At 35.9% G+C, this 27,865-nt stretch overlaps 1 protein-coding gene across 1 annotated transcript; it reads right to left on the bottom strand.

Moving 5' to 3' along the window:
• Positions 1–494: 494 nt before the first annotated feature.
• scg3 (secretogranin III) lies at positions 495–25,329 on the bottom strand. The gene is made up of 12 exons (XM_051870637.1): positions 24,932–25,329; positions 23,824–23,876; positions 23,575–23,605; positions 23,273–23,497; positions 20,194–20,336; positions 19,834–19,980; positions 19,478–19,724; positions 18,502–18,618; positions 11,534–11,617; positions 11,281–11,391; positions 10,318–10,407; positions 495–1,309 (listed from the first exon to the last, which is right to left on the bottom strand). Exons 1-12 carry the CDS (start codon positions 25,014–25,016, stop codon positions 1,191–1,193), a joined length of 1,452 nt encoding a protein of 483 aa, XP_051726597.1. The 5' UTR covers positions 25,017–25,329; the 3' UTR covers positions 495–1,190.
• Positions 25,330–27,865: the final 2,536 nt, after the last annotated feature.

Below are 27,865 nucleotides of genomic sequence, written 5' to 3'. Positions count from 1 at the left end.
GTGAATAACACTGATCATCTCTTCATCACGGCACCTGTTAGTGGGTGGGATATATTAGGTAGCAAGTGAACATTTTGTCCTCGAAGTTGATGTGTTAGAAGCAGGAAAAATGGGCAAGAGTGTGATGGCTAGACAACTGGGTCAGAGCATCTCCAAAACTGCAGCTCTTGTGGGGTGTTCCTGGTCTGCAGTGGTCAGTATCTATCAAAAGTGGTCCAAGGAAGGAACAGTGGTGAACCGGCAACAGGGTACAGTGATTGCAGTGATTTCAACCGAGGGGGAACAACAGTAACAACCCGCACCAGGGCACCAGATACCAGTGTTGCCAAGTCCGTGGTTTTCCCACAGACTTGGTCTACTTTTACATTGTTGTTTTTTTTGCCCGCTTTAGCTTTGGCCCTGATTACACCCATTAAATTATCTATCTCATTTTTACAGTCATTTGATTTATAGTCCAAGAGGATCAACACCTAAAAAAATGACAACCACACAAGTTACGTATTTAAAGAAAGGCAATGTTTAATAGAGTTTTGGAAAAAATCACAATATGTACATTTAAAAATACTTGATTTTTGTGAATCTGTAGCATGTGGAATATACAGAGTCGAATAGTGGAGAAACAAAACCAAGAAAACCAAACATAAGACAGAGAAGGAAGATATAAAGATATAAAGACCCCCCCCTAGAGACTGGGAGAAAAAACAACAACAGGAAGAAAGCAATTCACTGACAGTCAAAGCTGATTTTTTGGTTGACTGAAAAACAATAATACAGGTTCATTTCCTTCATCAAATCAGATTAAAAGAGGAAAGAATGCTATACACCATACATGAATGAATGTTATATGCTTATAATGCTGTAAAAGTCTATTGCAAAAGAGGTGCAAAGCTTCTATGCAATTCATACCAGAAAATCCACTGAATTTCATTCTTCTAGGTAGCCAATGCTGTTAATCTGTCCTAATGCGTAAGAACAATTACAACTCAAATGTGATTTGTGGCTCGTCTAGAACTAGATTGCGTCCTATTGCTGACTGCACTGAGAGAGGATATTGCCTTCAGAAGGAAATACTGTCTGAGTTGCAGACTAAATCTTATTTATTAGGAGTTATAGCATTAGGATCTGTGTTAGTATGCCCGGTCGAAGTATTTAGTAGAATCGCTGTTACACTATTACATGTGGACTGTTTCCTACAGGCTTCCGTAGATTCTCTTGATGACATCACCTTCGTCCTTCTCAAGGATGCCTTTGTCGATGTACGCATCCACCTGCTGGTCCATGAAGTCCCTCAGCTTAGAGAGGTCGTAATCTTAGAGATGCAAACAGAGAGAAGAACACAGACCCTGATCAGCACAGACACTGACCTACACATGGAGACGGACTTCACTACAGGAACTCAGGAAATGGTGGCATTTTGTGTGCCCCAATAACTTAAAGGGGACCTATTATACCCCTTTTCATAAGATGTAATATAAGTCTCTGGTGTCCCCAGAATGTGTCTGTAACGTTTCAGCTCAAAATACCTCACAGATCATTTATTATAACTTGTCATATCTGCCCCTCTTTGGCTGTGAGCAAAAACACAGCATTTCTGTGTGTGTCCCTTTAAATGCAAATGAGCTGCTGCTTCCGGCCCCCTTTCCAGAGGAGGGTGGAGCTTTTACAGCACGTGTTTCGGTTGCTCAACGACAACAAAGCTGAATCTTTTGTTTCGAATCAGTGGTCCGGAGCATGTATCAAACTGCCAAAGTCACGCCCCCCAGTGGTGATCCATTGAAATTTCGAAACACTTATGATGTAACGAAGCCTCGTTTACTGAAATCACGTGACTTTGGCAGTTTGATACACACTCCAAACCACTGATTCGAAACAAAAGATTCATAAAGCTTCGAAGCTTCATGAAGCAGTGTTTTGAAATCGCCCATCACTAGATATTGTTGAATAAAGTCGTTATTTTGTTTTTTTGGTGCACAAAAAGTATTCTCGTCACTTCATAACATTAAGGTTGAACCACTGTACTCACATGAACTGTTTTAAATGTCTTTAGTAGCTTTCTGGGCATCTGAAAGTGTTAATTATCTTGCTGTCAATGGAGGCCTCACTGAGCCATCGGATTTGATCAAAAATATCTTGTGTTCAGAAGATGAACAAAGGTCTTATGGGTGTGGAACGACATGACATAATTTTCATTTTTGGGTGAACTAACTCTTTAAGCTAGTTTTTTACTCATTTAAAATTCTTAATTTCTAATATGAATAATATGTAAGGATTATTCAGTTCAACTTGATGGAATTTTACTGTACAATTGAAATTCATTAATTAAAAAAAGTCTTACAAAATTTTAGTGTAGTAATGTTTTAGTTAAGTGTAGTGCTTTAGTAATGTTTTAGTTTTTGCACATTTTTGCACTGAACTTCAGTTTTGTTAACATTTTGGATCTATTGAGGGTGGCACAAAACATGTTTCAGTAGAGAATTGTTATGGGTTACATAAATCTGTGAGTAGGTTGAAATAACGTAATGTTCCATGCTAAATGACTATTTGGAAGGCTATAGCCTTGAAAAAAGACAAATACTTGAAATGTGTTATTATTTCTGTCTTGTTATTAACACTGGATGTCAGAGATCACAGTAATGCCTGAAAGTAAATAAATATGCATAAATGAACTTCTAAATTCACATGTTTTGGCACAGCATGTGTGCGAGTGTGTTTGAGTACATTGTGTGGGCTGAAAATGCTGGCTATCAGCAGAGCGTGTGTTTGTGCATGTTGGTGTGCGTGGGCTCTGGCAAAATTTATAGACCAGTGGTTTCTTCCTACACTGACCATTACAACTGAATAAGACTGGTCAGTCCTCACGGACACCGAACAGAGCAGTGGAGTTTCCTCCAGACCTCACATGCTTCCTGACTATGTCTGTATCATCGGCCATAATGACCATGACTCATATTGTATTTAAAACACTCTCACAAAGTCTCTATGTGTGTGTATGACTATCCTGACCCCTGAGTTACGATGAATGTGAATAGATTTTAATGATGGAATAGAATAGACTATTTAAAAAAAATTAAATATAAAAAAAATTCACAATTGCCCAGTGCATAGGCTTTTTAGCATTAATATGTCAGTTTCACAGAGTCACATTTTGATTGGCACATTTGACACATTTGAACTTCCTGCGCCACAAAGAATGCAGCTATACTGAGTAGGCTAAAGATATGATTTTATCTGTTGATTTTTTTCATGTTTAGAGGGCTTGATAGTTGATTATTTCATTGTATTGTTATTGTTTAGTCACAGGTTGCAGTTCAGGTGGTATAAAAAGTGTTTAATTCATGGACATCGATGAGTCGAGTTTTTAAATGTTAGCCTAGGCAATTTTCCTTTTTGTTTTTTGTAATATTATTCAGTTCTCTGCCATCTGTATTTGGTCAGTAGCGTTTAGCTTAATAGCTGTAGTAGCGACATGTTTCTTTACTATGGAAGCTTGTTTCCGACACTGAATAAAGAATAAAAAAGGTAATGGTGACTTTTTATCTCACAATTCTGACTTTTTTTTTCTCAGAATTTCGTGATAAAAACTCACAACTCTGACTTTTTTTTAATCAGAATTTCATGATAAAAACTCACAATTCTAACTTTTTTCTCAGAACTGTGTGATATATACTCGCAGTTGCAAGCTATAAAATCAGAATTGCGAGGAAAAAGTCGCAAATGCTTGTTATAAAGTCAGAATTGTGAGATATAAAACTCTCAATTATGCTTTTTTCCTAAGAAATACCGAGTATATATCTCACAATTCTGAGAAAAGAAGTCAGAATTGTGAGGAAAAAAGGTAGAATTGCGAGATATAAACTTGTAATTGTGAGGAAAAAAGTCAGAATTGCGAGATATAAACTCGTAATTGTGAGAGAAAAAAGTCAGAATTGTGAGATATAAACTCGTTATTGTGAGAAAAAAAGTCAGAATTGCGAGATATAAACTCGTAATTGTGAGAAAAAAAGTCAGAATTGCAAGACATAAACACGTAATTGTGAGAAAAAAAGTCAGAATTGTGAGATATAAACTCGTAATTGTGAGAAAAAATTAGAATTGTGAGATATAAACTCGTAATTGTGAGAAATAAAGTCAGAATTGTGAGATATAAACTCGTAATTGTGTGAAAAAAAAGTCAGAATTGCGAGATATAAACTCGTAATTGTGAAGAAAAAAAGTCAGAATTGCGAGATATAAACTCGTAATTGTGAGAAAAAAAGTCAGAATTGCGAGATATAAACTCGTAATTGTGAGAAAAAATTAGAATTGTGAGATATAAACTCGTAATTGTGAAGAAAAAAAGTCAGAATTGCGAGATATAAACTCGTAATTGTGAGAAAAAATTAGAATTGTGAGATATAAACTCGTAATTGTGAAGAAAAAAAAGTCAGAATTGAGAGATATAAACTCGTAATTGTGAGAAAAAATTAGAATTGTGAGATATAAACTCGTAATTGTGAGAAAAAAAGTCAGAATTGCGAGATATAAACTCGTAATTGTGAGAAAAAATTAGAATTGTGAGATATAAACTCGTAATTGTGAAGAAAAAAAAGTCAGAATTGCGAGATATAAACACGTAATTGTGAGAAAAAAAGTCAGAATTGTGAGATATAAACTCGTAATTGTGAAGAAAAAAAGTCAGAATTGCGAGATATAAACTTGTAATTGTGAGAAAAAAAGTCAGAATTGCGAGATATAAACTCGTAATTGTGAAGAAAAAAAGTCAGAATTGCGAGATATAAACTCGTAATTATGAGAAAAAAAGTCAGAATTGCGAGATATAAACTCGTAATTGTGAAGAAAAAAAGTCAGAATTGCGAGATATAAACACGTAATTGTGAGAAAAAAAAGTCAGAATTGTGAGATATAAACTTGTAATTGTGAGAAAAAAAAGTCAGAATTGCGAGATATAAACTCGTAATTGTGAGAAAAAAAGTCAGAATTGCGAGATATAAACTCGTAATTGTGAGAAAAAAAGTCAAAATTGCGAGATATAAACTCGTAATTGTGAAGAAAAAAAAAGAATTGCGAGATATAAACTCGTAATTGTGAGAAAAAAGTCAGAATTGCGAGATATAAACACGTAATTGTGTGAAAAAAAGTCAGAATTGCGAGATATAAACTTGTAATTGTGAGAAAAAAAGTCAGAATTGTGAGTTTATAGGCCTCTCGATATATATTTCTATCTATATCTTGCTATAATTCTGAATTTCTTTTCTGACTTTTTTCCTCGCAATTCTGACTTTTTTTCTCGAGTTTATATCACGCAATTGCGAGTTTATATCTCACAATTGTGAGAAAAAAAGTCAGAATTGTGAGATAAAAAGTCACAAATATCTTTTAATTTTATTTATTCCGTGGCAGAAACAAGCTTCCATACTTTACGATCCGTATGTGAATGAGACACATAAGCTTTTCAAGCTGAGGATACTTTGTGTTACGTCATCGCCCCCTTTTGTTACTTTCATACTTCGTATTCATATTTTATTCTTCAGTGCTCCGCTGGTGCCGTCTCTGGTATGATAGAAGAGATGTATTAAAGTGACATGAACATGGCTGGGCGATCAGTACTTTATTTATTTGAAAGAAATTAAAACTTGTGTTCAGCAAGGATGCATTAAATTGGTCAAAAGTGACAGTAAATTGTTTAGGATAGTTCTCGTTCATTACTTGCTGCTATGGTTTCTGACTGAGTTTCGCACCTGTTCCTCTTTTCGTTGATTAACTTCTCTATGTATAAGCCCTCAGTTTCTCTCAGTTCTTTGTCTGGTGTCGTCTGAGTTATCACTGATGTTTAATGTGGAGTGGCTTAATCAAATAAATACAGCCTTGGTGAGCATAAGAGACTTCTTACTGACCCCAAATATTTGAACAGTACAGCAAAATAATCAGAACAAGCACCAAAAACGTACGTTTAAGGGGCCCATTTACACCATTTTCAACTAAAAACTGAAAACTTTTTATGCGTTTTGGCCGTTCATTTACATGACAACGGCACGTGAGGTCCTGAAAATGCAAGCTAATAAAATTGGGTTTCAAAGTGCAAGTTTTTGAAAATTATAGCGTTATCGTCTCCATGTAAACAACAATAACACAAATTTGTGAAAATGTTGACATCATGTGCATGTTCAGTCTATAGTCGTGTAGTGTTTCTTTACAAAGTGACATCGCCAACTACTGGCCCGGCATACATAATACAGCGTTTTTCGTCATTTTCGTGGATCCTTGTGAACGTGGATCATTTTGAAAACGCTGTTGTCTGTACACGAAAAAAAGGAAAGGAAAAACTTTTCAGTTTTTAGTAGCCTACATCATTGTCATGTAAACAATAAACCCTAATTTTGGATATTTTTATTTTAGTTGTAATGTTTAAGATCTGTTTGTGTTCTGGGTTTAAAATAGATGCATCAGACAACTTTAAAACTCAAATAACTCAATTATTTGAAAGATTTATTATAAGAGCTTTAACAAAACTGTGAGCTGTAAAGTTCTGGCAGACCTCCACTGTAAACGCATTACTGTAATTGCACTGTAGTGTGAGTTTATCAGTTCAAAGAACTGAACAAAAGGCTCTGAAGAGAAACTGGACTAACAGAAAAATGTAGCAACCCACATTCTTTATAAGCAAAACAAAACATTCTTCCTCTCTATTTCTTTTTTTTCTATGTCTTTGTCACACATGCCTATCTTACAATCATTCTCCAGATTCCCATGCAATGCATGCCACTGTTAATTTACTTTCCCATAGAATCAGTGGACAAAGACTTCAGGCACACACATTAGCAAAGCCCTTCAGCCCCTCTTGTTCCATTAAGGGATTTCAGCAGCTTTGTTTCCAGGTGGACTGAAAAAAAAAAAAAAAAAAAAAAAAAAAAACGCGGTCTACCGGATATCCTGTAGAATTCAACCATCAAAATAACGACTTCAAAACTCCTGAAGTGTTTCCAATTTTATGTGCCATATGCATCAGGCGTTCAGCCAACAGTACGTGGGCGACATCTGAGACTGATGGTGTGTCCCAATTTGCATACTATCCATCCTAAATAGTATACGAAATTAGAATTAGTGCGTCCCAAATTGTAGTATGTTGAAATGAGTATTCCAAAGATACCCAGATGGTCTACTTTTTTCTATTGGAATCTGAAGTGCAGATCCATGCACAGTCTAATGGCTAACATTACCCACAACCCATTGTGCATTGGACGAGGATTCAGTTAGAACTACAAACATGAATAAAAAGTGTTAAAAAAAAACTACAAACATGACGGGTGTGCGAGACCGACGGTTAAACAGAGCAGTTTAGTTAAGTTAAAGGGGTTTGAGTGATTAATAATAAGTATCTAACCTGACGAAAGATATTTATTCAATGTTATTCACATTATATTTCATCTGCAACAGAACTGTGAACTTTTATAAAGATGCGTTTGGTCATTAACTTTTAAATGCGTCATTATGCAAACATGAGGAGAGTTACCGTGCTACTACATTTCTCTCCGAAAAGGTAGGAAATTGAATTAAATTGAATGTGGAGGATTTTAACTGTGACAAGATGATTGACAGGGCAGTTTTAACAGTGACAGGTTGCGTAACTAAGTGACAGAGTTGTCTGTTAAAGACGCAGTTATGTACATCCCAAAGCTTACCTACTCTTCTGCTGCATACTCAAAAGTATGTACTTTTTCTTCACAAAAACAGTACATACTTTGTCCCTCCTTTCGAAAGGCACAATGTGCTCTGATTGGTCGGCTGGACCGGTGTGCTGTGATTGGTCAACCGTTTCGGGCGTGTTTCGAAATGTCATGGCCCTTACCATAACAACGAGTTTTGACACACTACTATCCAAGTCAACCAGGCCTCATCCTCTTTTTTTTTTCTTTTTTTTCCCCCCACATATGCATATTATTTAAACGAGGAAAACTGTAACCTCTTTGTTGAGACAATAACTTTTTTTGGAGTGGACTTTGTGCTTTGTAACTTTGCTGACCTTTTTCATGCTCCAACAGCAACATTACACACTAAAGAATGTTGAAAATGTAAAAAAGAAGTCCCCTTTAAAGACTTTAAAAAGTTTCATTCTTATTAATGTATTTAAATTAAGGTAAAGTGTTTATACATCATTGAATTATTGGTTTTACTTTCTTTAATGTATTCTGATAAATAAAAACAAAATAAAAACAAAACAAACAAACAAACAAACAAACAAAAAATACAGCAATGAGTATGAGAGATAAAAATATGCTTCATTTGCTTTATGCAGAATAATTTTCTCTTTTCTTTTGTGATGAATATGACCTGGACACAATTCACCCGTCTAGACGGTAACATGCTGCTTCTAATGAATCTGTTTGGAATATGAACAATAGAACAACAGTTCTCATCTCAAAACACTCTCTTATTTTCTGAGCTGAGCAGATGATGCCTGAAGAACACAGACAGTCACTCAGTCTCATGCTGGCAGGTATAAAGAGAGGAATACACAGATCTTTTGTCCAAAACACAGCAGACTTACAGCGCTGTAACAGAGCCAAGCTCATCAAACCAACGCATATTCATGAGCGCTCTCACCCACGCTTATTTTAATTGCAAATTAAGGGGAGAAAAAGAGTCTTTAATTTGACTGTTCTTCTCCATGTTTCTATGTAACCTTGGGTTAGGGGTAACACTTTGACAGCTCTAAGAGAGAGAAAAGGCTGTTTACCAGTTAAACACAGATTACCAGAATGTTCACTAGCAGTACAGGATATATAGTTCTGTCATGACAACTCTCGGGAGATTGGTATGGTAATAGAGATTGGCATGGGAATGGATATGGCAATGTTAATGTATTTGGTTTTAGCGGAATAGATCTGCTATGCTGCTGCTGCTTCAGAGCAAGTACCGAGATTTCTACTACCAAAACATTCACAGACATTGCTGCTGCTGCACATGTAACATAACAGATCTATACAGGTGGAGCTGGGGAGGGTGGAGGGTTTCTGAAAGTGCGCTGCATACTGCTAACAGCAAACACTGTTGGTATATGTTTGAATGTTGAACCGCAGCTCATTGGCCGCTGATGCAACAACAACCAATCAGCTGTGCTATGTAGGTAATGACGTGATTGCTACCGAATGAGTTAGATCTATCAGCCTGCACCATCTAGAGTTTCATGCCAGAACTATGTAATAGTGTCATTTTGTTATTTCCAAAATCTAGCAATAGCCTGACATCTTTAAATTGCATTATGCATATAGGCTGCTGGCCTACATTACACTAATTTGACCACTGTCTAATTAGTATGCAGAAATCTGCAGAAAATTTCTGCCCTAATGCAGTTTAATCTGAATAATATTACAAACAAAATGGACAGAGTATGTGCGTTAAAGGGTTAGTTCACCCAAAAATGAAAATTCTGTCTTTAATTACTGTCTTACCCTCTTGTCGTTCCACACCCATAAGACCTTTGTTCATCTTCAGAACACAAATTAAGATATTTTTGATAAAATCCGATGGCTCATGAGGCCTGCATTGAGAGCAAGTAACAAAACAACAAATAACAAACAAAATAACGACTTTATTCAACAATATCTAGTGAAGGGCAATTTCAAAACACTGCTTCATGAAGCTTCGAAGCTTTACTAATCTTTTGTTTTGAATCAGTGGTTCGGAGCGTGTATCAAACTGCCAAAGTCACGTGAACCATTGAAATTTCAAAAACACTTATGATCAACAAAGCCTCGTTTACTGAAATCACGTGACTTTGGCAGTTTGAGATCGTTTGATACATGCTCCGAACCACTGATTCGAAACAAAAAATTCATAAAGCTTCAAAACTTCATGAAGCAGTGTTTAGAAATCGCCCTTCACTATATATTGTTGAATAAAGTCGTTTTTTTTTTTTTTTTTTTGGCGCACAAAGTATTCGCGTCGCTTCATAACATTAAAGTTGAACCACTGTAGTCACATCAACTGTTTTAAATATATCTTTAGTTCCTTTCTGGGCGTTTGAAAGTCTAAATTAACTTGCTCTCAATGCAGGCCTCATGAGCCATCGGATTTTATCAAAAATATCTTAATTTGTGTTCCGAAGATGAACGAAGGTCTTACGGGTGTGGAACAACATAAGGGTGAGTAATTAATGACAATTTTCATTTTTGGGTGAACTAACCCTTTAAAACATTAAAATGAAAGGCACTCCACATATCCTGCTGGCTTGAGTCATGATTAAATAAAGAGCAAATACAGCACATTCTCTGTCCATTTCAGCAGCTGTAAAATATGTAGTATTTGATGAACATTTACCTTCTTTGTTGCCTTCCTTGTTGTGTTTTTTCAGCCATTCAATGTTCTTCCTGATTGCATCAAGATAACTCTCAGATTTCCCAGGATGACCTGACAGACAGAAATTACTATTATTATTATTATGTCCCATAATCACCAGAAAAACAGCCACAAAGTGATGATTCCTATTTTCCTCTGAGCAAGGTTAGAAATTTGCTCAATTATCAGCCCATTTTCACATGTATGACACTGACAATCCTGATTTCAAGGTTGGAATTTTGGCCAGTGACAGAAGAAAATGAAAACATTCTTCTTGTTGTTCTTCTTACTTTTTATTATAACTCGTCTGCCTTGTTCAATATTTTGCAAGAGAATATAGAGATGAATTAATGGTGCTTTTAGAATAGACATATTTTTGCAGTCATCCAATACAAATTTGTACACAGATCATCATGTTATAAAAGATTTCCATAGCAACAAATCATTTCCGTCAGTTCTGAGCTGTCATCTCATAAATGTGGTAATTCTGACATTAAAGCAACATTAATGTATAATGGGTGTGCTCTAAATGGCTCTTGGGTAATAGTGATTATCATAGCTTTTAACAATAATGTGCGGTACATTTCAAGGAATCAATAAAAGACTCCCTTAACATGGCCTCATAATTTCATTCATTACTGTCAGTTCACTCTGAGTGTTACAGCGATGCCCTCAATCTGTTGGGCTGCTGCAGAGTCTCCCTATGGGACTGAATCTCTCTCTCTCTGTATCTCTATAACACACATACTGCAGTCTGGCTGTATGTTTCCTGTGGAATTGCAGACTAGTTTTGTATTTAATACAGGCTTATCAGTGTATCTGTTAGCCTGCAGAGAGCCCAGTTAACAGCTCAATTACACCAGCAGAACATGAGAGGCTTTTAATATGATCTGAAAACATTAAACATGCTGGTGAAGATGATATAGGATCCTTGTATATACTCACTGATCTCTGCAGCAGTCTGGATGTCTTTGGTTGAGTCTTTTAGGGATTCATACTCCTTCTGCATTTTGGCAGCTTCTGTTTTGGTGTTGTCATCATCATCCAATGCTTTTCCTGGAACGAAGGGAGGGAAAAGAGTATAGTGATGCCAAAGTCTTCCTGAGCAGAATCTGCAGTGAATGACTTGCAGTTTGCAGTGTTGTGACCTGGGCTGGTTTGAGGTGTGGTGGTGGGTCAGAGTTAAGCGATGATTTACCTGTAGGGGGCGTAATGCTGAGAGGAACCAGAGATTTGCCCAGCTTGTTCTTGGTCTGCAGGGCAATCATTGCATCCAGATTTTCTGTGTGAAAAACATAATATTTATAAATACCGTGATGATGTTGTAAGCATTCTGTAGACTGTATTTTTCCGGTAACATGCTACAATAAGGTCCAATTAACCTTTCGCAAAGACCCGCCCCCCCTTAGTTACTGTTGCTTTGTCCGACAAGCCATGGCGCTGTCACGCCACACAGAGTGAAAAATAGCTCTCAAAATGTGTAATTTTTTAACAAATTCGAACAATAAAAACCATTTTGTGCCTCTTTAATGTGTCATAACAGATTGCTGTAGCGCCTCAGCTCAAGCGGCTCGTGAACAGATCATCTCTTCCTACTAGTTAATTTATAGCATCAAATAAACATGAATAAACATGAGAAGGAATGTTGTTTCAAACGCGGAAAGACGCCAGTACACACCGTTTTTCAAGTTCAAGTCCACCGAGGTTAATCTTCTAACTTCTGACTGCTTTGTCTGACAAAATGGCGGATTCAGCGTTATGACTGGTTAGATCACTTGTCAATCAAACTCCCGGCGAAGGGTCAATTACACTGTGTACAGAATTATTAGGCAAGTTGATTTTCTGATCATATTTTTTTCCAAGCACATTTTACCAATTCCAAACCACATCAATCTTAATAACTACTATTAATGTTGTGATTAATCATTTACAAGTAATATGTAATTGTTCATGAAGGCTGGAAGTGAAAAATGCCTTATATTCAGGTGTGCATAAGTATTAGGCAGGTTTTCTTTTACAGATAAAATGAGCCAAAAAAGAGATTTAACTCAGATTGAAAAGTCAAAAATTATTAAATGCCCATGAGAAGGACGCAATACTAGAAATTGCAAAGTTAAGGCATGACCATTGGACAGTGAAAAGCTCATTCTGTCAGCAGGGTCAGACAAAAAACAGGTGGAGAAGAAAAGACACGTTAACTGCAAAAGAATTAAGGTGAAGAATTAAGTGTGAAACCATCAGGAACCCTTTAGTCTCCAGAGCCACCATTTTCTAGAACTGCAACCTACCTGGAGTCTCCAGAAGTGCAAGGTGTCAGGATCTCAGAGACTTAGGTTAGGTAAAGAATCCTAAAAAATGACCCCCACTTAATAAGAATCAAAAGCTGAAGTGTTGTAAAATACATTAATATTTTTTTATTATTTATTTATTTTTTTTTTTTTTCAGATTGAGAGTGACTCTTGAAGGACCAGCACCAGATCCTCTTGTACCACTGTTTGAAGAATTTATCTTCCAGAATCTGGGAGCAAGTTTTGAAAGTTAATTTTTAGTCCATCTCTGCAAGATGGACTTTCAGGGTAGGAGATGGACTAAAAATGAACTCACAAAACTTGCTGCCAGATTCTGGAAGATAAATTCTTCAAACAGTGGTACAAGAGGACGTGGTGCTGGTTTTTCAAGAGTCACTCTCAATCTGTCTGTCTATAAAACCTATAAACCCTTTTTGATCTGTAAAAGAAAATCTGCCTAATAATTATGCACACTTGAATATAAGGTGTTTTTCATTTCCAGCCTTCATGAACAATTATCTATCACTTATAAATGATTAAATACAAACATAATAGTAGTTATGAAGATTGATGTGGTTTGGAATTGGTAAAATGTGCTTGGAAAAAAAATATGATCAGAAAATCAACTTGCCTAATAATTCTGCACATGGTGTAGTTAACATTAACTAGTTAATGCATTAACTAACAATGATCAATACATTTGCTACAGTATTTATTCATCTTTATTAACGCTAGTTAATAAAAATACAACTTTTCATTGTTAGGTGATGTTAAGGTCCATTAAATATAATATTAACAGATACAACTTGATTTGAGTAATGTATAAGTAAATGTTGAAATTAAGATTAACTAAGATTAATAAATGTATTTGACATGGTTAGTTCATGTTAACTAATGTAGTTAACTAATGTTAACAAATGAAACCTTATTGTAAAGAGTTACCAATTTTTATAACTGTATAATATTAATGGTGACACTATATTTCGATTTGTCCACTTTAGACATTCTAACTATAAGTAACTTTGCAACTACATGTTATCTAGCTCTCATTAGATTATTAGTGAACTGTAGTAGACTGTTTTTTGTTTTGTTTTTTGTTTTGTTTTTTTGAGTAAAGAGTGAACAAATGTTCAAAGGAAATTCTGGAAATGCCACTTTACCCACAAAAAAATGTTTTACAAATAAAAAAAACATAATTTTAACAATATTTTATTATAATGGTATATTGCCTTGATCATTTTTGTCAATTAAATATCTACTTTCAAACTAAAAATTACAGTAAAATTACATGCATTGTCTTTTTAGAGAGTAAAAAATACAGCTTTCACCATATGGTACTTACAGTTAACCAACGAACTGTTATTTTTACGGTACATTTTTACTTTTTTATATTATAATTAATCATGACACATTCAAAAATAATAAACAGAACACTTTAGTCAAAGTCAGTAAACAAGTAAATGTCTATTTGTTCTTTCTCAGAGGTCAAAGAGTGTATGTTTTTTAACTGATCAGAATTATATTTGACAACTGAGAGCTGCTTCCAACAGTCCGTATGCAGCTGTGCGTGTACCCTGCTCATTATGTGTCCTGTACACACTTTTGTGTCTTGGAGCTGTTTGCCATAGACAAACACATACATTAGGGCACAATGATAAGAGCCTCATCTCATGTTTAAACCACAGCAGATCAATAACCAGCTGTATCCTGGCAACACTCCCTGCCATTCCATTTGATCTTTACAGCACTGTCATCCTGTGGTGCAGGTTGCCAGAGTAACCCCATTATTACGCAATGGAGAATTCCAAATTGTTATCTGTGTTCTATCAGAACGACCGCGACCATCTCGTTAGAGAAACACAGAATTAATTACACAGAATGAAAGAGAGAGAGAGAGAGAACAAAAGAGAGAACACTGGATGAATGAAACAGGATGCTGTTTGCTTGAGCAGATGTCTTGAACATATAAGGGCATGAGATGTACTGCACATCATTTGTGTCCAATCAAAACACCACTGATCAGTTATGATTAGTTACAAAGTTAAAACATTTTGGAATCATTGCCAAGTTAATAAAATACAAATACAAATTTATTCAAATTAATTTTTTTGCACACTATTTCTTTTCAAAATTCTGGAATCTAGTTTAACCAGATACTTTATTTATTTAACCTTTTGCTGTTGGAGTAAATGGAAATGTAAAAATAATGACAATAAATTCTCTGGTCTCTCATTTACATCTATAGAATTCTATAAGTTAACTTGACCTAGCTATAATTTTCTTCTGTTCGATTAGGCCTTCTTTACAAAACTGTGAAGGTAGCATGAAGGTAGAATGTTGATATTGTCTTTACTCATATACAGACACAGACTGACGTTCTGCATTCATTATTGATATGCGTGTCACCTGACCCACAGGCAACACAACTGGATCAATCCATCCTTAACAAAAGGGACTTAATACTGTACATTAGCACAGATCCAGTGTCAATCAAACAAATGCATATGAGTCATATTAATGACAGGGAAAAATTTTCCCTTACAATTAATTATTAAAAATCTGCCATTAAAAATACTGAATGTGTACTTGTATTGTACTTAAAAATCTTAAAGGGTTAGTTCACCCAAAAAAAAATAAAAAAATTCTGTCATTAATTACTCACTCTCATGTCGTTCCAAAACCGTAAGACTTTTGATCATCTTCAGAACACAAATGAAGAAAAATCTGAGAAATTTCTGTCCCTCCATTGACAGTCCACGTTAACATATTTAATTTAGGCTTTTATACACATATAAACATTCATCAACGCACACATCAGGTATGGTAAACGGAGGCTCAAGCATGTTCACTTGACGTGCAAGAACCAATGAGGTTCATTTTCGTTTGTTTAAGCTGCCGTAAGAACCAGTGAGGTTTGTTCTCTCATGTGTGGTTGAGCTTCTGTTTATGTTCGCTGATCAATGTTTATATGCGAATAAAAGCCTAAATTCAATCTGTTCGCCATATAAAGCAGTCAAAATTTGGCAGAGTTTAGCTCCAACCCTAATTAAACACACCTGATCCAGCTAATCAAGGTCTTCAGGACTACTAGAATCTTCCATGTTCACTCAACTTTTTTGAGTTATCTTTTTGCACTGACTCAGTTACTCACTTTCATTAAGATATTCCAACTAACCTTTATAAGTTCAAATCACCAAATTTGTCAAATCAAATTAATATTCTAAGTAAATGCAACTCAACTGAGTCAGTGCAGAAAGATAACTCAAAAAGTTAATTTGATGAGCTGGATCAAGTGTGTTTAATTAGGGTTGGAGCTAAACTCTGCAGGGCATGGCCCTCCAGGAACTGAGTTTGAGACCATTGCAGTAAATGTTTGTTGAGTGGTTGTTGTGGTTGTCATTAGTGGAGGAAACAAAAGTGGCAATTAATATTCATGAGCTAAGCCTTCATCTTTTCATCATGTCATAAACTTCACCAAACACACAAGTAATTCCACCAACACTGTCCCCATCATTTTTTAAAAGAAAGTGCCGTCCATGCTGTTGTATGATTGTACACACTGCAAACACTGATACGGCATCTGCAAAAATCTGCTTCAACTATCTGCTCTATATTCTGATTTGATTGAGGAAAAACAATAAACATTAGAAGCAAGTCAAAATACAGCTGCTGCTTCTCTCTCTCTCTGTCTCTCTTTCAGGCTGGACAAAGCTTTGTTTCAAGACGCTGATGCACACAAAAGCATTCAGTCACATTAAGCTTATCTCAGGGATTCCTTACTGCCCACACACACATAAAGCATGTCCTAACTAGACATGACAAACCGATACAAGTATTTACAGCTATCCTCACGGAATGAGAAAATACTGTGTAATGTGACACAATAACAGCCAGTCAGAACATATTTGTTGTTTAACACAGCTAAAGTAAAGCAGACAAAATACTCTATGATTTATATTGAAGAGACAGTTTTGTCACATGTGCTTGGTTAGGACACAGTACAAAATGAGGGTACTCACTTGCAAAAAAATGAACCAGAGATATCGCAACACTAAGTATGGAGGCTTTAAAAAAGCCTTTCAGTTAAAAAAAAAATGTGTTGCTCACATACACATGAACTAGATCAACATGAAATGGTTTAGCCTAATTTGACCTAACAAAGGTCAAATTGGTTACTAAACTAAACTGCTTCGGACCTTGGTTAGTTGGTTAGTTACTACACTGCTTCGGAGCTTTACAAATTGAATCAGTGACTCGGAGCGCAAAAAAGTCATGTGATTTCAGCAGTTTAGCCGTTTGATAGGCGATCCGAATCACTGATTCGATTCGTAAAGCTCCGAAGCAGTGTTTTGAAATCGCCCCATCACTATATTGTGGAAAAGTCGTTATTTTCTTTTTTTGGCACACAAAAAGTATTCTTGTCGCTTTATAATATTAAAGTAGAACCACTGAACTCACATGAACTGTTTTAAATATGTTTTTAGTACCTTTATGGATCTTGAGAGAGGAAATGTCATTGCTTTGAATGCAGGCCTCACTGAGCCATCGGATTTAATCAAAATACCTTAATTTGTGTTCCGAAGATGAATGAAGGTCTTATGGGTGTAAAACAGCATGAGGGTGAGTAATAAATGACATTATTTTCATTTTTGGGTGAACTAACCCTTTAAGTAGCATTTATAAACATGCCATAGAAAAAAAAAACATTACTGGTGTGCATCTTGAGACAAAACAAGTTGCTTTCAGTTAAAACAGCTCAAACATATATTTTAGTCTGGGACTAGGCTTAAGGCCCCGATATACTCCAAACGAAATCGAAGAACGAACTGATGTGACGTAATTTCGAACAAAATCATCAAATTTGTTTTGGGAGTTCGAAACGGCTGCAAAACACCTTCATACTACCATTGGTTCGTGATGATAACATAATAGGAGATGTGCGCTGAGGCTCCGCCTTCTTTCACATGAGTCAGAGAAGAGTTCTCTGACTCATTTCATCTGTTGAGTTCGTTGAGGTAAGATCTCCGCGGTTGAAAACATGAACACACTGGATAGTCGCTTTATAGTACAAAATGAAGTTGTGCATGTGATGAAATGAGGCACTTAAACTGTTTTTCATGTTTGATACTGTAAAGCTGCTTGCTTTTAAGCAATCTACTGAATAAAATGCCATATAAATAAACGTGACATGACTTTACTGAAGTGCTAATTTGCAGAGCTCGTGCTAACATACCCATGTTATTACGGTCAGAGGCTTTTCTTATGCTTTCTATAAAAAATGCTGTTTTTGTTGTGTTTATTTTGTTACTGAGAGGAAAGCACACAGCACATATTTACATATTCATCTAACTGCCGCTCTCAGCAGTGTGGGTGGCGTCAGATGTTCGATAACAGTATATTGCTGCTTACATATTTCGAACTTCATTTTACCCCTAAACGAAGAACGAAAAAGAATGTCGGCGTAAGTATATCGGGGCCTTTAAGCCTTGTCTGTGAAACCAGGGGATAATAACATGAAGCTTCTTTCAGAAACTACCAAGATGGCCGCCAACTGGACTTCATTATTTACCTTATTTTTCAATGTGAAAGTAAGCTATTTCCTGCAAATGTGTGAGACTTCTGATTCATTAGCTGCTATAGGTAAATAACTAGAAGAATAACAATGTGCAGTAAATGGTAAAACTATCTGCACTACTAACCTGTGTGTTTATGATTACGATAATGAATTAAAAAATATAACAAATCCAGTTTACAATATCAAGCAGCATAACAGACTGTTTTTTTTTTCTTGGACACCAAAAGCCTTGCAAATTCAAATTAAGAACTGCTTCTTCAAAAATGCATCATAAATAAGGTGGACAGAGTATTTTGGTCTTACCCAGATAAGACACTCCTTCTTCAGGTGTGATGGTTCCATATTTGACCATCATCTTCACAAAGTCGATCAAGGTCTTCATGATGGTGATCAGGGTTTCTCTCTCCTCTTTATCTTGCTCTGTAAAGTGAGAGGAGAAGGATGTGATAGATTAAGCGATGAAACGAAACTTTAATCTGGATTAATGTGGTGCTTGCTGAAGAAGGGGACAGCTGAGACCACAGGAAATGTGTTTAACCACATGGTGATGTTACAGACCTTATGGCACCATTGACTTCGATATAGGCAAGAAAAATACTATGGAAGTCAATGGTGCCACAGAACTGTTCAGTTTCCCACATTCTTCAAAATATCTTCCTTTGTGTTCAAAAGAACAAAAGAAATTTATACAGGTTTGGAACAACCTGAGGGTGAGTAAATGATGACAGAATTTTCATTTTTGGGTGAACTATCACTTTAAGTAGGACTTAAGTACATCTTTATGTAACACAATTATGCACACTTCTTTTTCACAAGGGGTGGTTTGTTTCTGTAATGTTGTGTGTTTTATTTGGTTTGTGTTGTACTGTGTGACACCAAGTGCAACATGTTCCTGGATCAATGTCTTTGTTGATCCTGGAACTACATTCCAATCAACCAATCAAGATTTGAGGGACAAGTTTACAGTTTACGTCCAGTTAGGCTTACAACCAGGGTTAGGTGCTTCTACATCAGTGTTATTCACCTATCATTTTCCTCTGATTTTAGGGATAACTTATGGGTAGGGTTAGGTTTAGGGGTAGAGATAGGGTTAGAACTAAATTTTTGGACAGGAATGTTGTTCCAGGATCAAAAAATATGCTGACATTTCACAAAATCACAGTGACCCTCTACTGTGGTGTGTTGTACTCTGTTTTATTGTGTGTATTATGTTATATTGTATGTTGTATTTTGTTGTGTTGAACTATATTGTGTTGTATTGTTTGTTATGGTTTGCTACCTGAGTCAAGGCTCTTGAGGAGTCTGTAGAAGTTGGGGAAGAACTGAAGGTCCTGCAGTCCGTCTTCAGGGTTCAGTTCATTTCTGTCATTCCCGTCACTCTCGGCGTCCCATGAATCATCTGCCCTCACTGTGTCATCTCTACTCTCCTCCTCCTGTTCTTCATCACCACCATTATCATCATCGCCACCATCATTATCACTTTCATCCTCTTCCTCATATCGTCGGCTGGGCCTGTCTTCCTCGTCCTTAGGAGAAGAATCCAAGCAAACAGAGAAACAGCAATTTTTAAAAATAAATTCTAGATAAACACGTAGTTAGTAGAAACATTACAGACACACAGTCACGCACTCGCACCATATTGCTCTGTGTGTCTTTAGCTGCATTCACGGGGTACTCCATACTGAGGTCTCCAATCATGTTTTCTTTGGCATTTTTGGTGATCAGATCCTGCAGGGCTTCTGCAACTTCATACTCTAGTGTCTCTGCCTGACTGTCTGTGATCTGAAGGGCAAACAAAAGAACACAACATCTGCTAGAACAAACAATTCACATAGGGATTATTGTATGACAATCTATTTTCCATGCAATTCAGCTGGATAAACTGGAATATGTTCCCCTAGAGCAATTAATACATTATGTATGATGTTTATTGCATGGTTCATCAATATGGTAGTCATTAGAATCACTGCTCATGCCACAATTTGAATTACTTACTAGGCCCAGCTTGAGCAGTTTAGAAACAATTCTGTCAAACACTCCTCTGTCATCCTCTTCGTAGATTTTGTTGGCGATTTTCTGGACGATATCCTGAGCTGTTAGCGGAGTCCCGTCCAGCTGACGAAAGCTTTCAGGATCATCTGAAACCGAACACATGAAAATATTTCATATCACTGTTCACACCAAGGATAAAAACCATAAGGATAAGTATAACAATAAAGTTTTAATAACCGTTCTAATTCTTTAAGATTAAAGACGATAATAATAATGCCCCAGGCAGCCAGTTTCTTACATAACTGTACTGTACTCTCTTTTTCTCACATACTAAACTCTCAGTTAAACTTTAATTATTCAATAAATAATTTAATGTTCATTTATTAAATAATCGTTTCACCTCTGGGTCCTTATCAGGTTTATTTCACAATAATTACCGGCTGACTATACCTTGCTTATTAATAACCTTTCATAAGCTGATATTTTATAAAGTTTGAATGAGCTAAAGGGAATGCATCCATATGCTATATAATATTACATAACACTCGCACATTCAACCTTTATGTCAAGAAGTGAGAGTGTGTCTTTTAGATGATAAATAGCTAATATCTATTAACAGATTCTGGCAATAGATTAGCTTCCATGTCATTTGAATTTGAATTGGTGCTTCCTGACTAGAGAAAACAGAGAAAAAGGAAGGAAAATTTCAACACCCATAATGCACTGGGCATGTCCAAGGCTGCTTGGATAGGCTTGATCAGAGTCAAAAACCGCCTTGCTTTAGTAGGAAATACTTCTTAGCAAACTTTTAGTCACAATGATGTTGACTTAATTAACATATACTATTGACATTGTAACAATACAATGCGGGTTGAAAATTAATAACGTTAGACAAATCCCAATGAAAGTTGCATGGTCCATAGGTTTATTTTTCAGTGTGTTGTATTTGAAACAATGGAATTATTTTATCAGAAGCCAAAAAACTCAAAGCTCTTAAAAAGCGAGACTAAGTAGGAGGAGAACATGTGAAACAGAGATCTGAATATTGGAGCTGGAATCTGCCAGCAATTCTTGTCTGTCTGTTACAATTCCTGTAACCCAGTGAAATCACACAAAAACACCTCCCACTCTGTTATCTGCCATTATCTACCACAGAGATCGACTTACACGCTTCCAGTAAACTCACCATCTGCCTGAAACGTGAAACTAATCAAACATCTGATGCTAATTCTGACAGAGAGTCAGAGGCCTCAGGTGGTCAGAGTGCCTTTATTAAACGACTGTCATAGGGTACAAATTTAATAAATTAACACATGACTTCCCACATGTACAACATCTAATCAGTGTTCAGAAACATGGTCGACCCAGTGTCGGTGAGGTAATAAGAACCACATAGAACAGATACTGTTATTCCTAAACACGAAATGAAATGAGAAATGAGCAGCTCAATTTATTTTTAACAATATCCTCAATCATTTGCGTGTGATCTTAACAGTTTGAACTACAATTTAGGGTGGATTTGAATGAAATTACAAATCACAATGTAACAATCACAATAAGTCACAATATAATTGTGGCTTTGCAAAGAGATTGTTATTGAAGGAAGAAGATAAAGTGAAAATCATAAAGTAAAAATCGACTTTAAAAATAAATCACAGATGATTTTGGTGCAAGAAACTTTGAGCAACAATAGGTTGGGAAAATGTTAAAATTATGACATGACCTCTTTGAGCTATTATGCTAGGTTAGAAGGCTTTTAATATGAAAACTATATTTAGTCTGACTGCCCCGTTGTAGGAGACTGTGAGGTTTAATGCTATAAAACATCCAGTACAGCAGCCTGAGGAGGGATAATCCCCTGCCTCTATCTCTCTCTCTCTCTACAAAATACCTTCTGATTGACCTATGGTGTCTGCCACCTGTTCCTGTATTTAGGATCACATACAGTCACAGGGAAGGATTAGCATTTTCAAAGTGGGAGATAATATGGCTTTTGACAGGTCAAAACAAGAACAACAACAACAACAAAACAAAAATGTTCAACATGTCCTCCAACCAATACGCCCATATGGGTTGTTTGTCACTTCCCTGAAATACGACCCATAGAAGCGTTTACTAAAGTTGCGCCTCTATCGACAACAGGACACTTTCATTTTAATTTTTTGCATTGTACCCTTATTTCAGGTTTCGCGTAGATCAATTGGTAAAGCATTGCAATAAACAACAATATGCAATCATGCAATCGTTGGTTCGATCCCAGGGAACGCATGTGCTCATAAATACTGTATTTGCATTATTGTAAGGGTAGGTTTAGGGTTGGGGTAGGTGTAGTCATTTTATAAAAAAAATGAGTTTTGCTAAATGGAAATAGGACAAAAGGGACTGTGTAAAAAGTCCACACATTGCATTTAAATGAACACGCTTTTTTTGATTTCATGACGACAGACATAACACAACACTGTCATTATTTTTACGCCAGCTAGAGGGCACATGACTTTAAAACGTAAATATAGGTCATAATAAGGTGCTTGAAAAAACGACCTATAGGGTCTTTTTTGGAGGAGGACAGTGTCAAAATGTTCATAGACATTTTACGTTTTCTTGAGGTTGGATATTTTACAATTTAGAATGCAAAATTTCCTCACATAAAACAGTTAAGACTATAAGACAAAAGCAATGCTCAAAATGGAATATCAACATAGTAAACACTGCATACTGCCTATTGTCTTTTTTAAGTATGTAGAAAAAGTAGGTATTATAACTAGAAATGTGGTGATATTTTTTTATTTACCTTTATAAATGTCTTGAATTTTGTTAGTTTGATTAAATAATCAAAATGGGTATAAATAAAATACTTGCAAAAAATCTGGTTTATTTGTTACACTGAAAAGAGCAAGCACATTGTATTGTGGGATACATTGATCCACAGATAGTGTCCTCTTTGGCAAATTTAGTAGGTCATCCGTCTAATCCATGCATATAGAATATGTGTGTACAATCAACATACTGTGTGCACTGTACACATATTACATAGTATGCTATGCCGAATAAACTTTGTTAGTATGGTCATTTTAGTTGTTACCTTGGTATTTGTAGTCCATTCCACTTTTAGTAGAGTCATAGTCATCAGCCAGTCTTCTGTTCTTAGTAGAGTCGGCCTCATCAGTACCGTATCGCTCATCCTCAGAATCTGAGATGGGAGTCTCATTGTTTGACTCTTTGGACTTCTCAGCCAGAGACTTGAGGAAGGTGATGTCATCGTCATCGGAGTTTGATTCTGCCTCAGCTGGTGGTGTTGGCTTGGGTTCTGCATGGATGAACAGCAAGCACTTGTGAGCTATTGATCACTATGAATCACTTTGTCCCCATAAGATTATATCTCACCTGTCTTCCTGATGCTGTCGGCTTCTGCAATCTGTTGAAAAATAAAACAATAAAAACAAAATCTTGACTCTTGCTTTTTATTTTTTAATCTATTTTTCTTTTGAACTTTATGCATAAAATGTCTTCTATTGTCATGTTTTCTAGCAAACAGTAGTTTAGCCTGATGCTAAATGTAGATATATTCATCTGTGTCTTTCATATAACATAGTAATAGTAATTAATAATAAGTTAGTATTTCTGAAATCACACCTGCTGTTCTAATGGCTTCTCCTCAGTCAGCTCTCGGTTGTACATGCTCTTATCTGGATCAGGAAAGAAACACAAGCTTTCAATAAAGGCAAAGATCACCAATCGCAGAAGGTATACTTCACTCAAAACTTAATATCTTTTTGTGTTCTGCAGAAGAAAGAAAGTCATACAGGGCTGGAATGACATGAGGGTGAGTAAATGCTTAAAGATTTTTTCTTTTTTTGGTGAACTATCCTTTTAATACATTGACCAGGAGGAACGATGAGAAGAGAAGATCTGCAGTATCACTACAGTATCAAGCTCAGATTACTATTGATTGGTTATTACATTGTAACTACAATGTACAGACATTGTAACAACAATTTATTATTTTTAAAAAATCTGTGAATTGAGGATGATTTTGATGGAATCAAAACACTCTACATTACAGAAGTTTATTTTTACCCTAAAGTAAAAATATTATTGATATACATGTTCTTTACTCTGGCTATAGTTGTTGAGATCTTTGATGCATTCAGTTGCAGTCCAAACTGTCCGAGAGAAGCTGCCACCGAATAATCGGATTGCGGGACAAAAGATTAAAGGCCTTTGAAAACACAGAGCTTCCTATGCAAAAAATGGTGAAAACAACAACAAAATAAACCATCCAAAACATTTCACCTTATTTCCACATTTTTTATGGAGTTAGTAGTCAGTAGTAGTAGTAGTTTTTCAATTGCTAATATGGTCAACATAATCCGTATATAGAGCCTATAATTGTACATATTTAAAATACAATTTAATACAATATGATTGTTGAAAATAAAATAATTTCTTTTACTCAATTTTTAGGCTACTCTAAATTCCCTTTGAAGTCCAGACATGTGCTAATACGTCACGTGGACACTGTCCTTAATAGCAAAATATTTTCTGATTATTTTATCTATAGCCTATAGGCTATATTTATTTATATTTGTAGCAGTTTTTAGTTTTATTACACGTCATGTATAAATGTTTCGTTCAATCAGAGTAATCGTCAAATAAGTCAAATATTCCATATTGCATAATATAGCAACTGGACAGATGTATTGGACTATAGGCTTTTTGGTTATTCAGTAGCCTAACTCACCGTCGGGTCCGGCAGGTGTGGGAAACGCGCTGATCTGCGATATTACAACAAGGACAACCACAAACCCTGCGCTTTTTGACGCCATCCTTCAACTGCTTTCCGAATTGTCGTGTAGTTTCGAAATTTTTGTTTTCTCTTCTTTATCTGTGTTGTCTTCTGTGAAGATGAACTCGTCGTTGCTTTGGATTTGTGGAGCGCGCTTGTGTTGGCTGGATGCCGCGCGCTCTCAGCGCCTCTCTTCTATAAGCGCAAAGGCTTTAGTTCTGCGGGAGCTGTTGAGTCCCTGCAGTGCTGAAACCAGGTCGCTGACTATAATTAACAGCGGATAAGCTGATGGGAGCTCCTCGTGTATAACGGGCCCTGACTCCAGCAGCTCATGGATGGAGGAGGAGGACGGCACGGTCACATCCGCCCATGTGCGTCAGTCTAAAGCACCTGCGTCACGCGCGCATCTCACATTCATTCATGCTGCGGGGCAGTAAACGACCGATGAGCGCTAAGAAGAGCAGATAAGAGAAAACGCAGCATGTCTGAAAAGAAGAGATTCATGACAATGCAGATTGAAATGCAAATGAGAGATTTGACCTGCTTTGTTTAATCCACCGTTTTATCGTTTTGAGATGTATAGCCTACATGAGTTTGCTGTGAGGGAGGGAGGGAGGGAGGGAAGGAGGAAGGGATAAATAAATAAATAAAAGATGTAAATATAATGATTTTATAGGCAAACTTTAAACTTCACTTAATATTTCTCAGGGTATGTTTATTTTGATTGTCAATATTTGTATAGACACAAGCATTAAAGTTATTGAAAATGTGTTGCCCAGGAAAAAGATACAGTTCATTGAACACACTGACCTTTTATGACACTAAATGCCAAATGGTCTAAGATGTCAGCATGGGAACCAGCTAAAAATAGACTATTATAGGCTTTTCAGCAAACATTAAACAATTATGAAACACAAAAATCATTCATGAAATACCAAGAGTGTACACAAAATTTAACTTAAAATAAATCCAACATATTTGTTTGGAAGTTTTAGAAAGAATTTGTAATAAAATAACAATGTTTAAATACTTTATAGGACACTTTGCCCCAATAAAACTGTGACATTATCCCCATTACCTCACATTTATGGAGGAAAAAGCAATCTCATCCTCCTGAGAACACAGTTCATTATGCTCAGTTGTTACCCAAAAGCTTTTATAAAAATGGGAGATTAGAATTTTAGTCTGAAGGACAGAATTCACTGAAATTATTCTTATTTAAGAAGGTAAACTATCATACCAATGCTAAACAAATCAAGCATTTGTTTAGTTGGATCTTATTGAGATGTAGACCTTGTGACAATGTCCCCATACAATAATATTGTTATAGGATAGTTGAAATCATGCAAAGAAAAAAACATCAAACGACTTATTTCCATTTTTGTTTGCTTTTGGGTGCATTCTCAGTCATTTTATTTCTTTTTCTACAAGCATCAGACATTGGGTCTATATCCAATATCAAACATATTGATATAGACTAATGATTTGTTAAGCATTATATGATATACTAATCTTTGTTATAGAAAGTGTTATTATTTGACATCAGTTACTGTAGATTTGAGAGGTTGTGAGTTGCTGATGGCACCAGGAGTGTGTTAAACAGCTCATGATTCCCTCTGCAGGACACATACGTGAGCTGCCTGTGTCAACACATACAGGCTGTCAGGTGACATGTGACCTCAAACAGCTTCATCAAATGCACACTTAACATTTCATGTGTCATGCTGAGAACAATGAACATCCTATAACTGAGCAATTATTGTCATTTTGGCAGATTCATGTGAGATACATTATTATTCAAAGACTGTGCAAAACATCCTTGAATATAAATTGAAATATATTTACTTCACTATTTAATTTTTATTTCATCACTTTTTAGTGAATATATGCCAGGGTAGGCTTATTTCGGGATATATAAAGTCTTGTTAACAAAAATGCTAATAAATATTTCCAGCATGAGCTTTTGTGACACATGCACTAATGTAAGACGTCACAATGGGAACATGCCATTAACATATAAACAGTGTTTCAGATTTCACATCCTGAAAAAAAAATCCATATCTTAAAGGGGGGGTATAATGCTATTTCATGCATTCTGACTTATTTACACTGTTAAAGAGTTGCATTCTCATGCTAAACATGGCCAAAGTTTCAAAACACAAGTTGGGCGCCATGACGGAGTATTTCTGTGGCAAATATACAACTTCCGGTTGTGGACATGTTTCGCCGATTTTTTTTAGAGTATGGCCCTTTATCACATAATAAAGGGTGGAATTCCTCGTATAGGCACTTCTCCCTGATAAGTGTGCGCACACACACCAGCCAGAGCAAGAGCACACCCATTAGGGCTGCACGATTATGACAAAAATCATAATTGTCGATTATTCCCTTGAAATTGTAATTGCGATTATTAATTATGATTATCACAATTTACATTGAATGATGTTATGAATAGCTTTATACCATTGTTTGAAGCAATAATCATGTTTTGCTTGGCCTGCTCAAAGTCGCACTGGATTTTCTCTTTAGCGTAAGGTTGAGATGTCTGTCTATCACTCTTTTTCATGTTTGTAGAGTTAGTTTGTGGAGTAAATATATAGGCTGTTCCGTTGTCACTGGAACTTCTAACTTCAATACGATACCTTGAAAAGTACCGATATTCGATACCATTTTCGATACCACGGGCTGAACAATGAAAAAAAAAACAATGTATATACTGTCATATAGATATTTTTAATATTATTTATTTATTTATTTATTTTTCCTGTCTATTAAAAGTCTAGGCAATCAAAAATTTCTTCTGAAGAGATCACTTTATATGATAAAGCTTTTTAGCTTTTTTCATATATAAATGTTGATCAGTTACCATTACAATTATCTCACAAATAT

The sequence above is a fragment of the Ctenopharyngodon idella genome, chromosome 18 (assembly GCF_019924925.1).
Source record: "Ctenopharyngodon idella isolate HZGC_01 chromosome 18, HZGC01, whole genome shotgun sequence".
In the NCBI taxonomy this organism is placed as follows: Eukaryota; Metazoa; Chordata; class Actinopteri; order Cypriniformes; family Xenocyprididae; genus Ctenopharyngodon; species Ctenopharyngodon idella.
The sequence above is the reverse complement of the archived record's forward strand: the minus strand, read 5'-3'. Positions and strand labels throughout refer to the sequence as shown.

Bases quoted from the DNA above. Each gene is read 5' to 3' on its own strand.
- scg3 (XM_051870637.1), bottom strand. From the start codon at position 25,016: ATGGCGTCAAAAAGCGCAGGGTTTGTGGTTGTCCTTGTTGTAATATCG. The intron at 20,337-23,272 runs GTAACAACTAAA...GTTCGGTTTCAG, and splicing joins AATGGACTACAAATACCAAG to ATGATCCTGAAAGCTTTCGT. The intron at 11,618-18,501 runs GTAAGACCAAAA...TTTTTCACACAG, and splicing joins AGAAGGAGTGTCTTATCTGG to AAAATCTGGATGCAATGATT.